This window comes from Trichoplusia ni, chromosome 27 (genome assembly GCF_003590095.1).
Source record: "Trichoplusia ni isolate ovarian cell line Hi5 chromosome 27, tn1, whole genome shotgun sequence".
In the NCBI taxonomy this organism is placed as follows: Eukaryota; Metazoa; Arthropoda; class Insecta; order Lepidoptera; family Noctuidae; genus Trichoplusia; species Trichoplusia ni.
The window spans coordinates 3,878,914-3,894,865 of NC_039504.1; the positions used below are offsets into that span (position 1 = coordinate 3,878,914).

The 15,952-nt window shown below is 34.6% G+C and overlaps 2 protein-coding genes across 2 annotated transcripts in view; both read left to right on the forward strand.

Annotated features, from left to right (window-relative positions):
- The first annotated feature begins 6,591 nt into the window (after positions 1 to 6,591).
- LOC113505882 (esterase E4-like) lies at positions 6,592 to 8,746 on the forward strand. Its single transcript, XM_026888739.1, has 4 exons — positions 6,592 to 6,692; positions 6,780 to 6,936; positions 7,008 to 8,320; positions 8,541 to 8,746. Exons 1-4 carry the CDS (start codon positions 6,655 to 6,657, stop codon positions 8,704 to 8,706), a joined length of 1,674 nt encoding a protein of 557 aa, XP_026744540.1. The 5' UTR covers positions 6,592 to 6,654; the 3' UTR covers positions 8,707 to 8,746.
- A 576-nt stretch (positions 8,747 to 9,322) lies between these two features.
- The window catches only part of LOC113505858, a 30,470-nt gene continuing 23,840 nt past the window's right edge, over positions 9,323 to 15,952 (forward strand). Inside the window, exon 1 of the mRNA XM_026888699.1 lies at positions 9,323 to 9,586. Within this exon, the coding sequence (XP_026744500.1) occupies positions 9,538 to 9,586 (49 nt within the window). The 5' untranslated portion in view covers positions 9,323 to 9,537. The remainder of the gene's footprint in view (positions 9,587 to 15,952) is intronic.

A 15,952-nucleotide genomic window follows, 5' to 3' on the forward strand; every position in this document is an offset into this window, starting at 1 on the left:
CTTCGCGTTTATGACATTAGTAATAAAGATCATTTTATTTCGTCAATGATTGTCATTGTAGCGAGCAGTTCATAGTTCTGATATTAGTGGTTTAGTTCTCAATCATCATAGCTAGCTAAAACAAAATCTGTTTAATTATCTTCCAACAAAACTGCCGGCTACCGGCTGTTATATAGGTACTCGAGGGGTCTGAATTTACAGCAATCTTCCTCTCAACCGTTTCATCGCACTTTAATGAACAGCAGATGGTTTACAGATTGCAGGAGCAATATTGAAAGCGATTTAAGACAACTCATTAATTATTCTGCACTTAATCCTATTAAAGTGATGCGCTTGCGGTAGTATTTGGGTTACAGCCAAATATAATGCAGACAGATTCACAGCCAGTGTAAACGTGCACGACTGTACTGATATCTGAAGGTCATATGACCGAACAAGATTAACTCTAAATTGTAGTTGTAAATATGGAAAAAAACCTTATGTTGAACCGTTATTCTGTGATGAACAAGAAAGAATATTCATTCATTCATTCAATAGCGCTAAAGATAGAAAAATTCTAAAACCACCCGACGGTAAAAAGTTTCACCCCGACGACTTTTAAATAGCTTGCTGATTTGCAACCTTGTGCAGCTGGATTTTATGCTAACGCTAATATTATGGCTAACTGATGTTATCAAAAATGTCTAAGAACAATAATTAGCACATAATTAACCTTTCAAAAATATATGAAACACACAGAATGGAAATCGCTCCATCGGTTCGACAGTTATGATGTCACAGAGAGACAGATAAATATACACATCAAACTTGTAACGCCAATCTTTTTCGGTTTAATGAAAGGAAAAACACATTTTGTTACCAGCTGGCTACGGAATCGGTTCTTCCGTAGTTGTATCAAACTCTTAGATCCTATTTGTATCTGACAATTCAGATGGTCCGTCTATAGAACCGCGGTGAAGACTGATAAAACACCTGATGAATAATTTATCAACCTTCTTCGAAACAAGTGGGAATTATTTTGCATGGACGTATTCTAAGACCTGTGCTCGTATTATGGACTCTAACCTTATTTAATCCATGTGTGCAAGTAAGACAGACCGTAGTACTGAGAAGAACGGAGTCCCGCTTGTACAAAAACAGCATCAACAACCAATGAATTGAGACTATTGCAGATGTACATGCGAGAGAGAGACGACACACTGCGGTGTATGTAGAGAACCATGTAGCTCAGCCAGCATGTAGTACGTTACGTCACAAGCCCCTTCTCCTAAACTTTAAAGCAGTTAATCTTTGTCAATTCTAGTTTTTTTGAAAAAGGAAGAAATACGTGTCTCATACTTTTCAATTATCTAACGGACTAATGAGATTTTTTCTTTTTATACCCAGTCATCATGAACAATGAGGAACTTGTTATAACCAAGATGTTCACCCATCTACGGACCGACCGCGTCAAGTGCAGCTTAACTATTAATAGTTACAGCTGAACCACGAGCTCCTAACATCCTCGGTGACTCTCTTCCACAACTGCAATAATTTCACTTTAAGCAATAGAACATGGCCTCCTTGGAGTGATGGTATTCTCGCTCTTCTCCTGACTTGCACCCTACAGTCAGTCTATGAGATATAGCGTCCACAAATCAGCAGCACTTCTCTGAGCGAGTGAAGTTTGGCCATTACTCACCACATCACGTTTACATCAATAACACAGACTCGCACTTTAAACTAGCAATTGTACCGTCTAGCTTTTAATTCCTCTACACAAAATAATACAAAAAATGGGTTGTATTGTGCTTTTATTTTGAGTGCTCTACGAAATTCATTCGGTTTTATGAAAAGCTAATATTTGTGAAATAGGATCTTTCAAAAATTCTCTTTTTATTTTTTTGTTATATTGAAAATCGAATTTATAAATTAATTTCCTTTGTGTATACCTACCAAATGTCTTTAAGTCCAATATCGTCTAGATCTATTCACGCCTGGTGGAATTTGACATTTGAAGCTTGTAATAACTTGAAGTAACTTAACCTCCAAAGACGTGTTCAAGATCAATTCCCAACCTTACGATCGCCAAATGCAATTATGGAGTCAGTTTTTGCAAGAATAGGTTCTAATGCTTTACCCCGTACCAAAACCTCATAAATATACATTATTTTCTTATGATATCAATCTCAATAGACCAGAAAATGTTTAAAGTAAAGGCGAGGAATAATTGAATATCCTCTTTGGGCCCGTTCTCCCCAACATTTTTTATTTTGGTATATTTACGAGTTCACGTATTTCCTAACAACCGGGGTGCATTTATAAGGAGCTTGCGAATGTAAGGCGAAAAGAAGATGTATGTAGATTTATTGAATTTATTGACGCTGATTCTGGGGAAGAGAATAAAATTGTTTTTGTTATACCAGTATTGACTGTATTGTATTGTACGTAAGGACAAAAAATCTTGTGAAGTTAAAAAAAATATATTAAATGTCGGATAAAAATGACTGTTGATCCAGCTGGTAAAGCAATAAAGCTTTTCCAAGGTCAAAATCGAAATGACAAATGACTTAAGCATCATGAATGACAGTAACAATGCCTTCTTAGACAGATAACACCAATTAATATTCAAACACTTAAACAAGAATTCTAACTAAAACGCAATATGTCTCGGTACCAACCAGAACATAGTTCACCACCTTCATAAGCAAGTCAGGTTGACGCGAGAATGAGAGGGTGACGGACAATGACACGACCCCTGTCACTGGTACTGGCAAGCTCCCGAAAACAATATGTCGAAGGCCTCAGAGTTAATTGTATGCGGTTCAGGAATTTATGGAATTTTCGTGGAAAAGAAGTCTGTTGCGTTCTAGCATCTTCGTTGGATTCATATTTGAGAATAGATTGGATATTTTCATTTATAAGATTTCGTACAAGAACTAGCTTGAGTTGAGCAATTCCGATAAATATGAGAAAAATGTTGTTAAATAAATAACTTTAATTTATAAGTAACGGAGTATAACAACATTAAAGTATATTCTTCGACATTTATATCTTTTAATTACAATCTATCCCCTATATTATACTTACCTAAAACACAGTAGTTTTAAAATTTTAATAAACCCTAACAAGGCGAACATAAATAAGTCGCGTGTCTGAATGCACACCGTTTCAAAAATGTACACGGTAATGTATTTTGTGTATGAATTGTTAATGCCTCATTTACTGTACCGTGGTATGTTACGGTTCGACCAGATGTTTTAATGTTGAAAAAAATGTGAAAAGTACTGTTTTTTTTAATTGAGTATGTAAATAAGATTCCTTCAACAATCAGAAAGGCTTACTTAAGGACACTTAGCACCTTTAAAAAACTGGTAAAAGACCATCTCCTTTCTTTAAAGTAGCCATCATAAACACTGATTATCTGATTATTGTATGTATTCATTTTGTTTGTGTATACCTTTACATGTTTTTAACAATAGTGCACCACCTACCTCGGTACATACTGATAATTTTCCTGTCCATCCAAAGGTTGTCTGGAAGATATCGCTTTTAGCGATAAGACCGCCTTTGTACCCTAACATTGTATGTATTAAGAATCACTACTGTAATTCCATGGTGTACAATAAAGAATATTCTAATCTAATCTAAATAAGCATTATAAAATATTGAACTCTTTTCTTAAATGTGATATGAAGACATTTATGACAATCATACTTCGTAAATAACGGCGAATCAAACATTAAAATAAAATTAAAGTTTATGACTTTTCCTTTTGTAAGTATTGTTTACTTCCTTCGAAGAATCAGCTTCAAAACACTTTGTCCTAACCATGAAACATTAACAAAGCTAAGCATTTCTTGTATTAAAAAAGATCCCAATAAATGTACCTTTTTGTCTCCAACTCCAAAAAACGCAGCATTAACAAATACGATATCCCCCTTCTAATTTGTACAGTCGTACAATTTGTAGTCAGAGATTAAGCTTGTTATAACAAGTATTTATTAACGACAACCTCTCCGCTCTCAAAGAATTTTTGTAAAAAATCCCGAGGAAATTGAACTAAGTGACGTACGCGTGATCCTGAATATTTTAGCGAGGCGATACGATGAATGAAATTGTTTGCTTGTTCTTGAATAAATCAGGGAAATGCGAAGGTTTACGATGACCAGCAATGTTTATATAGGTACGTTTAAGGGTTATTTTAAAGACGTATATACATATATTTTTAATTAAGAAGAGGAAAATACGAAACTTCAATTTGATCCATCACAGGTATCTAAACAACGCTTGATACGGTCTGTAAATGGATGGGTGACCATCTATGTCATAACGAGTTCCTCCGTGTTTCAGAAGTCACATTAACTTGTGGGTTCCGGCTGTTATTCTTTTTCCTTTGAGTGTAATTTTTAATTTGATTACTGAGAGCCGAAATTTTATTTACGTTAGATACTGTCACACCGCTCTAACATTATCATGTAAATACTACAATACTTAGTTTTCAATAATGTACAAAGTTGCGACAGTATCTGGCTTTCAACAACCGCTACTTAAGAATCTTAAATTTCATCCCAAGGAAGTTTTATTAAAACTATTATTAACAGTGTAATTTACTTGTATAATTTAAATTGCTCATTTTGCGTTCACGAAATTCCACCTGTATTAAACATAAGACGGGCTCTTATAGCAGCGAGGCGTTTATTTTCCGGAAAACTCCGGTTAGAACCGGTGAGTGCCGCTCTGAACCAGAACATAAATGCGAGACGTGACAAGTGTGTACGTGACTTTAGTCTGGTAATACACGTTTGTAAGTAATAATATGCTGTAATAACTAGTTATTGTGCACGGTAAAGTTTGACGGCATGATGTACCGAGTGATACAACACGTGTACTAAATCTGTTGGGTGACTGTTATTATATGTAAATGTTTGTAATAATATTTCAAGTCGAGTTATATATTCATGTAAATAAGCATGTAAAAGGTGAAAATGGAGGATTATACGTCCGTCTTTCACAAGGCTCTGTTTCATAAACCGTTGTCGCTAGGCTTTTCATTTCCAATTTGTTTCACTATCATTTTTTTTGAAAAATTGTTTTACTTTGTCCTGTTTGTCCAGAACTTACAGTGTCGCGAGTTAAACTAGACCCATGTTTATAACCTCGAAGGCTAAAATCACTTAAATTAAAAATCCAGCATCTGAGGCCAAGTATTCGTCATTTAGTCTACGCAGAAGAATACACCAAATTCTTGGAGTAGTGAAACAAGTACTCATACATAAAAGTCGTCAACGTCACTAACACAAAACAATGTCACATCTACCTCCTACGACAACAGATACAATTGCACTTGACATCAAAAGGAAGAGTGCCGATAACAACATCCAATCAGATAAGGAAAATGTGGGGGAAATCATACAAGCATCAACATTGTTCCCCGTGTATACGAATCACATTGATTATGTAAATACCAGTATATAATAGGCCCATACAAAAGCCTCCAAACAACCGCGACCCCGAATTACATTGATTACGAAGCATCAGACGCTACTTGTACAAAGGCAAAAAATCTTGAAGTCCCATCTTTCATGTTATGATAAGAAAGTTTTCCCTTTTGTGAATTAATGGGGAATCAATGGGAATTCCTTTGTCAAACAGTACGATGACGAAGTTGAATAATCAAAGTAGCGACGTGCTTTGATATTTTTGTAGAAATACGGGAAAAAAGGTAAAAAAAAATATACAAATTTGGGGTCCCACTGGGAACAAAAGTTGGACCTTTACAAAAATTAAAATCTACAAGACTTTTAAAATTATGCCTCAAATGAGACAAATTCACGAAATATTATTTTCACTGCTTTTTTTGCTTCCTTTCTTTCATTCAATCTCGCATTAATTAAGTACAGTTCACCAGCTGTGTAACTCGTCTAAAGCGTATAAACATAAAGGAGGCATAATTAACTTATAATTATGATAATTCAACTGTATAATAGTAAGAATAAAAAAAGTCATTTATTATGAAACTTTCTATATATATCTATAACTTACTTACTACTACTATACAATACTTTATTCAAACACTTAGATACATTGTTAATTATTTGGTATGATTCATAAGTTTAAACCCAAAAAGTATATATAATCTTTAATTTATGAATTTTAACAACGCCTTTGACAGCGTTTATTAAGCTGAATAAATATCCTATTTGTTTAATGACTTAATAAGTTAGACTAGTCACATTCTTCGACTATGTTCGTCTGACTGAACTATAGTAAAAATAAATGACTGTTGTGACGAAAGTCGATTACTAGTCGCTTGATCTCGATCTGTCTCTCTCGTTTGAGGAGCAGATGGAATCCAATGCACTCTCAAACTTCACCCATCCTCATGAGGAGAGGCCAGTGAGTTTATTTATAACGTCTGATCATTTTGTAAATTCTAAATCTACATATTCAGCCAAAAAAACAGGAAACAATAGAATACGTTGCCGTCAAAAAAAAAAGACATTATAATAGAAGTGAATAGTAAAAAATAAAATTAATGACAGACACACCATAAAAAGTGATGTATAAGTATGCATTAATTAAGAACAATAATAAAAGCGGCCAACCGTAGAGATCGCTAGTTCCAAATATCTGCGGCACACGGCAAAAGTGCCTCAGGGGAATAGTGCAGAGATGGGAACTATTTCAGCGATTTGTTTTCTTGCTATATGGTACGTTCAAGGAATTAAAATCATATTTTTTTATATAATTCGCAAATTTTCAATTAAACATATTAATTTGCTTTTCTATTTTATCAGTGTTCTTCAAAGTGTATCCTGCGATGAGCTCTTGGTGAAAGTAGCACAGGGATGGCTATCTGGTGAGGAGTTAGTAACAGTCACAGGGGATTCAATATATTTCAGCTTTAAAGGTATCCCTTACGCCAAGCCACCTGTCGGCGAACTCAGATTCAAGGTAAAAATTATCAAAACAAAAATATTTTGTCGTTACTTTATAACAAGTGACTGTAATCTTGCTATTTTTAGGCACCGCAAGCACCAGAACCATGGGAGGGAGTCAGAAATGCTTCAACTCACGGAGCAGTTTGTCCTCAAGTTGATTTATTGAACAACATATACATCCCCGGAGATGAAGACTGCCTTTTCTTAAATGTCTACACCCCCAATATGAAACCAAAAAAACCTCTTCCAGTTATGTTCTTCATTCATGGAGGCGTGTTAAAATTCGGTTCTGGAAATGATGATTTATACGGACCCGATTTCATTGTTCCGAATGGTGTTGTTCTCGTTACAATCAACTACAGACTGGATACATTAGGGTTCCTTAACTTAGGAACAAAAGATGTATCTGGAAACGCAGGATTGAAAGATCAAGTGCTAGCGCTTAAATGGGTGCAAAAGAACATTCATTTATTCGGTGGCGATGCTAAGAGCGTTACCATCTTTGGAGAAAGTGGAGGCGGTACTTCGGTTGGTCATCACTTACTTTCACCAATGTCCAAAGGTTTATTCAATAGAGCTATATTACAAAGTGGAGTTCCAGACATAGACTGTTTTGTAGAACACAAATCCATAGAACGAGCACATGTGCTTGCTGAGTCATTTGATGAAACCATGCGAACTAAGAATAAGGATGACATTCTCGCCTTTTTACAAACTGTGCCAGTTAGATCTTTGCTCAATACCACCAGTTATGTCGCTGCTGCTGAAGAGATTACTCAAGTTCTATTCAAATTTACTCCATTCACACCGGTAATCGAAGGTGATTATGGACAAGAGAGGTTCATAACTAAAGACCCTTATGAATCACTTGACCTTGGCGAAGTAAATACGGCAGATGTTATGATGGGTTATAATTCGAATGAAGCTTTGATTATGATTCCATTTTACGTATCTAAACCGTTTAGATACATAAACCGTTACAAAACTTACCCAGAGATGTTAGTTCCCAGCAAAATATTAATTAAATATCCTATTGATGTTAATTTAGCTGTTGCTAAGTCTATAAGAGAGTTCTATTTTGGCGATAAAGATATTAGCGAAGAAAATATGGCTGAGTTTGTAACCTTTAACAGTTTCGTCAGCTTGGTATATGACGTGCATAGGTTCATCAGAAGATGGCCTAAAGTTGGAAAAGTATTTTTCTATCAGTTTTCTATTAGAACTAGTAGGAGTATGTACAGCGAGAATAACTATGGAATTGATGGAGTGGCGCACTTTGAAGAACTGTTCCATGAGTTCGATCCAAAAATGTTAAACTTCACTCTAACCAAAGATAGCGAGGAATATAGACTGGTGCAAATCTTCCCGAAAATAGTTACTAACTTTGCTAAGTTCGGGTAAGTGGAAAAAAATTTTCAATATCCCACTTCATCCGCTAGGTACATAGATTTATTTTTATTTTTCAGTTTCTGTTATCCCTGGCTGTGTCACTCTCTGGACTTGCAAATGGTCCACCAGAACATGCGAAATAATGACATTGGTGCATCATCCCACACTCGGTTATATTCCAATTGTTCTGTGTTTTGTTTTACTATGGCATACTATTTATTTCAACAGCAATCCGACTCCTGACTCCTCGTTTGGCATCCAGTGGCCTCAGTTCGACACGAAGAGCTTGGCCTACGTGAACATCGACGCCAACCTCACCGTGGGCTACAATCCCGACGAGGAACACGTCCGCTTCTGGAAGAAGATCTACGATACCGTTGGCCTGAAGTTCTAATTTAAAACGAGCATTGAAATAAACTTATTTTTCACTGGTTTATGTGCCTTTTATTAAAAGTTCATAAATATAGTTGTGTATAACCGATGAATACTATGTTCGTTATAGACGACGATTCTACTCAACCCTACACGTAATATTAAAGTCAGCTCCTTGTTTTACCGTGGGTTCAGCTAGATAAACTGTACAAACACTTAAAAGAGTTTAACAATATTAAACCCTAGGACTAGATTTCGAAATTATAATACTATAAAGACATAAAGAGTAACAAAGAGTTTCCAACGAGAGGAGGTTTTTTATTATTTGAAGACAGTTTTCATTGTTTTTACAGGAAAACGCCGTGATTATGAGTTGAAATAAAGGATAGAGAATTTTGTTCAAGTTTTTTTAACCTAGTCGATGTCAGAACCGAAGTGAGGCTATGATACCTTCTGTCGTGTTTGACACAGTTTTAAAAAATGTTTCAAACTTTTAATAAATTTCAGACTATAAATAAGTAGCTAACTATTAAAGTACCTAGTGCGTTATTTAGCAGCTGAATTATATTTATCAAACAAATTCAGTTTTTGAAAACAACCTTGAAGCATTTGTACAACTGTTAAAAAACATTTTGAAGGTTAATTAGCATGTTTTGTTTTTTTATTACATGAGTACATTGCAACTAAACACACTGAAAATTCATATAAATTACATTTATATTTATTTTACTATACGGAAATTAGGTACTTACCATAAGTAATACTTGACTGTATTTTGACTAACATAAGGTTGGTTTTCCATTGTTTCAGGCAAGTCGGGGCGTGCGCCGGTTTGATGGGGCGGTGACCCAGCATGAGCCGCGCGCCGCTCGCCGCTCTGCTGCGGCTGCTACTCATAGCAGGTGAGACACGCAATCATGTTCATGATTGATCATGATCATATTTTATTAGACTAGACACACAGCCATACTGACTTGGTGGCGTTGTGCAGGGTCACGAGATATATTTGATTTCCATCTTTGTTGAAGGACATAGGGAATTCTGTAATGAAAATCGTTGGGAATAAAAGCTTCTTAAGCGCTGTAGCTTAGGAAACGTTACAACAATCACGCTTTACACCAAATTAATAAAATAAAAAAAACATTTATTAAATAAACCAGTGTTTAATGACAATAGAGTATGAACCTACCAAAATATAATAACAAATATAGTAAAAAAAAAAAACATAATTTTTAGCCCATGTTTTTAAATGTCACCATTAAAATTTTATCAAAATTGGTCCAGCCGTTTTTATATTTGTAAATTACACTGTCATCGGGTTTGAAGCTGCCCTAAAAATTTCAGCCTGCTAGCTTATCTTGAAATGCCTGAAAATTGAGTTTCGAATATCCAACCGCAACGAAAAAAACAAACAAGAAAACTACAAAAACGTGGCAAAAACTTAATCCAAAAATTGTTATCCATATAATTTTGTATCCTTCAATTACTTGGGACTGGGTATTACGTGGGAGAACCCGTGGTACTCCGTTTGTAATAATACGAATGAGATAGCTTACAAAACACGTGATATCTATTATTACCACCCCAAATCAAATTCAATTCATTCTAGGAAGCTGTTCTTTCTGTGATTGCGACGATAATAATACACGTACCTACATGGAAATATTGGAAATCATATAAGTATTCACTTCAGTTAATGGAATTTTTGGAACAATAATTTAAGTTCAATTGTTCCCGTTCTCAATTTTATTGAGCTTCGGGTGACAAATTCGTGTATTATTTATATGAGTTCCACGAAAACGAAAAGGTCGTTGTAATTGAATACCATTCTATTAATAACGGATCAAATTCTCAAAATTATCAGGCGAAGTCTTGTGAAATGTTTTTAAAGTCCACGAAAATATTTTGTACATAAAAGTGCATTAAATACAAAGGTTTTTTTATGAAATGAAGTATAATACTTCGATACACGAATACATAAGACAGCTGAACTTACGATGGATTTTCTTCTGACATTGATTTCCTTATTTAAATTGTAAACACTTTGCAATATTGTATGAGGATAATGTTTTTGAAGAAAAAAAATATATATTAAAAGATTTTCTTAAGACCAAAGTTGGCCCTCATCTTCAAGTTTCAATTATTTTTTCGGTTCTCAGAATTTTATCCTGTTGTCGCGGAGAGTTTCATGAACATGCAAGTCACATGCACAAAGACATCCAGACTTAGGACAATACAAGTTACATGGTTTAATAATACTCCCCTAAAAGCTATGTAATAATTCACTCACACATTCGGCAGTGCATGCTTGTTCTCAAAATATAGGTATTACAAGTATATAGGTTTTTATATGAGAAAACCTAAATGCAAGAAAAGCATCTATACTCTAATATTTAAGTATTTATTGACTTATAAACGTATATATCACGTAACTATTAACCGTCTATGTATAATACAATCAGACTTATCATCAAAATATTTTCAAAGCAAATTATTCCTAAAACTGAAATCATTTTGGATTCGCATTAAAATAATTCGCCTTTCTCAAAATCTCCTTAACCAGAAAAACATCTTGACGGCAGCGACGCTGTAGACATCAATTATGTCTGGTTTTATTCAGGGAAGCTAAGAATTCCCTTTTTCCAGCTAAATCGAGGATTTCTTAGCTGTTTATATTATGCAGCAAGCTACAATAAGACTCGAGCAAATGCATCCTTTTTGCGAATCTCACGAAAAATGGGAAAAACGAACCTGTAAAACGGATGTCATTTTGCGAAATTTTCTCTTTAAAAGCATTTTTCGTGGACTGTTGCTTTAAAACTGTACTTTGATGAAATGGCAGATTTATTTATGCCATTAGACTGAGCGCCTGCGACGAAGATTTTACCAGACTACCTCTGTATCGATTTTTCTTTTTTTTTGTTTTCTAAAAAAACCAGCATATTTTTTTCTACTTCCATCCTAGTGTATATTGCTTATTGTATTTTCCACCGTAACTCACGTTTTGAAACACCTTAGGTTTTTCGAGATGAAAATGATCAATACCTTTCAATAAATCACGAAAATTATTTGCAATGTAACGCTGCCTCCAGGGAAATATGTTTGTAAGCAGAAGTTACCTTGTTTTGGTAAAAAAATGTTGGTCAAACGAGAAAAGTGGGCAAATAGAAACAAACATTCTGAATTTTCGTTGTTTTTGCAAAAGCTCTTTGTTCTGTTAATTAAGTAAATTCTCATAGCATTGTGCTTAGCTTCATGAAAACTAGCTGCACTCTGAGTGCCCTGTGTAAGCAAATGTTCACATTATAATTAGTTAATAAAATCGGTTAAGCGCGAGTCGGACTTGCTCACTGATTCCATACATACATGTTATCTAAAGAAATACAAATTTGCCCAAAAAAATGATCACACATGTAGTTTATGACAGTAACAACCGTTAATTAAATTGTTGGTAACCCGATTTATAATATTCAGCCTGAGGATCGGGCTTAGTTGCAGGGTTCCGTAAGTTATAAACCACCTCAGGTTTTACTAAAATTCATTTCATTTTGATACACTATAGCCTAATATATACACATAGGTACGTACAACTGATGGGGTTTCTTAATATTGTTAATGTGGAACTCACAACGCTGCTTCATCTGGGCCACCTCCAACGTATTCCCTGTCAGCTTAACTACACCTACCTGATACTGGAAACTTCGGAAAATGACAGTGAAAAAATATTATTGCAACATTGTGAACACAGTTCCCAATTAAGAGGTGTCGATGATCCAATATTTGCGAGAATTGCACTTGGACACTCGCAATGTTGGCTTTCCTCTAGAGATTTTAATTAGAGATAGGTTATATTTTCAGTATGGCACCAAAGTTAACAAGTTTTGATGATGTTCTGATGACAGTGATGATCTTTGAAGTAAGTTGCGTGACGTGTCGCGGATTCGATTTCCGCATAGGACAAGCATTTGTGTGATCCGCGAATGCTTGTCCTGAGTCTGGGTGTATTTGAGCATGTTGCTTAAATGTTTATGAAACGGGCCGCGAATCAAGGATTTTTATAAATACGGGAGTAGTTTCATTTTAATCATCAAAGAAGATTAAGAAAGGCTCACTCATAGTTATATTTAATTATTCCTGTAGCTATTATTTCCAGTAGCAGAAAACTTTTAAACAGATGAGCGTTTAATCATTACTACATCCTTGTAAAAAATGCGTCGGTGCTGAGAATAGCTGCTTGCGGCTTTACTCGTTGCATGAAATGGGTGACTAATATTCATGTTCATGTTTTAATTGAAGCAAGAAATGATTTAATGCTGTATTAAAAATTAAAGTTGTTATAAAAGATATAATTTATAAAAAAAAACTGATTTATCACACAAATTTTAACGATACCTTTTGCATTAAGGTATTACGTAACCTCATGTCTCATCAATGGAAATTAGAAACAAGCCGATAGCAAAGTCAGCGTATCAAAAGTTCCACAAATAAATAAAATATCAATTTTATCTTTTACCCGATCTGGTAAAATCTATTCACCAAAAGCTAAAACTTGCACCTGATAACGAGATGCTTTCCATTACTTACAAACGCTACAGGAATTTCTGTAATAACCTATTGAAAAAGATAAAAACCCAATATGACAAAGTTCAAATACAAAAAGCCGGCAAAAACAGTAAGCTGATATGGAAAGTTGTTAAAAGTAACACTTTCAGATGTAAGAAATCAGACTCTGCTCTAGAACTTTTAGCAACCGATGTAACTCCAATACTAGCGGCAAATAAAGTGAACAATTATTTTGTCAATTTGGGTAAAGATTTAGCTGAAAATTATTCCCGAAATTCTTGTCCACAAACTACACATATGTCGCCTAATACCTTACATTCGTTTGTGTTATTAGATACGGACGTTAAAGAGGTTGTTAGTATTATAGATGGTTTAAAAGACTCTTGTGCCGTTGGATGGGATAACATCCCAAATAGCGTACTAAAAAGATTCAAGCACATAATTGCACCTCCACTAACTTACATATTTAACTTATGTTTATCGAACGGTATATTTCCTAATCTGCTTAAAAAAGCCTTAGTAACCCCAGTTTTTAAAGCCGGAGACAAAAACAATATTACCAATTATAGACCAATTGCAGTTCTATCAGGAATTTCTAAGATTTTGGAGAAAATAATTAACGTTAGGCTTATTAAATATCTTGAGAGCAATAATTTGCTTTTGGATCGCCAATTTGGCTTTAGATCAAAAAGATCAACTAACCAAGCGGTGCATCAGCTAACTAACTATGTATGTACAAGTCTAGATAAAGGTATGTACACAATGGGGATCTTCTTAGACCTTGCCAAGGCATTTAACACCATTGCTTGCTCTCTGTTATTGTATAAACTGGAAAAAAATGGTATAAGAGGAACACAGCTCAAATTATTCTCGGACTATCTTAATAACCGTGAGCAGTGCGTAAAAATTGGTCAATATAGAAGTGCGGGACTAAACAGCAGTAGTTACGGAATCCCCCAGGGTAGTATATTGGGACCTACTTTATTCCTAGTTTACATAAACGACCTGTGCAATTTGTCTCTGCAAAATGGTGTCATTATATCGTATGCTGATGATACAGCTCTTGTGTTCTCAGGTAAGTCTAAGGATGAGGTCTATCAAAATGCCCAAAATGGTTTTAATGTAGTGTCTAACTGGCTTAACAATAATATTCTAACATTAAATTCAAATAAAACAAATTACATGTTATTTTCAATGAGAAATAGTAATAAGTCGACTACTAACCTAAATATTTATGCACATAAGTGTAATACGAGCGCGTCCGCGGCGACTGCATGCGCTTGCCCTACATTAGTAAAAACTGACAATACTAAATATCTAGGTGTCACTATTGACAGTCACCTTAATTTCCGTAAACATATTGATTCATTATGCACCAGAGTACGTAAATTAATCTATATCTTTAAACACTTACGCAACATTGCAGACTTTAATCTAATTCGCCAGGTGTATATGGCTTTGTGCCAATCCATTCTTACCTACTGCATAGACTCATGGGGTGGTGCATCTAAATCTATTATCTTGCCCCTAGAACGTGCTCAAAGAGCAATCCTAAAGGTCGCCACTTTTCGTCCTTTCAGGTTTCCTACTCACCAGTTATACAGGGAATGCAAAGTACTTACAGTACGCCAGTTATTTATTCTACATATAGTACGACTCCAGCATACTGAAATTGGTTTCAGCCCGGTACCTTCCGGCAAGAGAAGAAAGGATTTAGTTTGCACTAACCCACAAACGCAACATGCTTTTACTAACAGATTTTATTTATTTCAAGGACCCTATTTATATAACAAATTTAACAGGCTACTAAAGTTATATAGTGTAAGCTTAAATAGGTGTAATAGAATGGTAATAGAATACTTACAGTCCCTCAATTACTCAGATACGGAAAAATTGCTAGAAATATTACAATAAACTGTTTAGCTTAGAAATTATTATAATAAGTACAGGTAATGTAATTAAATAATTCAGGACAGCTTGTCCTGCTTAGTCTTTTATAATACAATTAAGTGATAGAATTACATTAAAATATCCATCAATCATTTTTTTGCACTGATAACCCGAAACACAGGTTTAAAACAAACCTAGTTCGGGTGTCCCTATATTATCTTTAGACCATCCTTCTCGTATATTATTATGTCTTGGTGTAGATTAACTCAACTCCTATGATTATAACTATTAAGATATTTTTACTGGTTTTACATCCGAGTCATTTGTATTCGTACATGTATTTAAGTAATGTGAACTATGTTTTTTTTTTTTTAATAAATATATTTTTTTTTAATTTTTTTTTATTACACTTAACGCGACACGACTCCCAAAATTGAATTGTTGTTACTGAAAAACATGAAATAAAGTGTTGCCCACACACAACTTCATTATAATGTTATTCGTTTAACACAAAGGCTTCGTAATTAGAGCTCTTGCAAACATAATACCGAGGGAAAGCTCTCTCCGTAACCCGCGTTATCCGACATTTGCATTTAATGGCAAAATATATGTAAATTCTGATGTACGGTGTATCGCGCTTCATGCATTTTGAATATTTTAAACGGTTTTGAAACATACTTAGGTGAAATGAGGTATTTAAGCGTATCTTAACTTGAGTGTATTGGGTTGTAATGGCCCATCAAATCGTATCTTAATTGTATCGAAGATGTGAACAATTTATGGTCTTATTAAAGGAAAACTATTGTGGTAAGGCA

Bases quoted from the DNA above. Each gene is read 5' to 3' on its own strand.
- LOC113505882 (XM_026888739.1), top strand. From the start codon at position 6,655: ATGGGAACTATTTCAGCGATTTGTTTTCTTGCTATATG. The intron at 6,693-6,779 runs GTACGTTCAAGG...CTATTTTATCAG, and splicing joins ATTTGTTTTCTTGCTATATG to TGTTCTTCAAAGTGTATCCT. The intron at 6,937-7,007 runs GTAAAAATTATC...TGCTATTTTTAG, and splicing joins TCGGCGAACTCAGATTCAAG to GCACCGCAAGCACCAGAACC.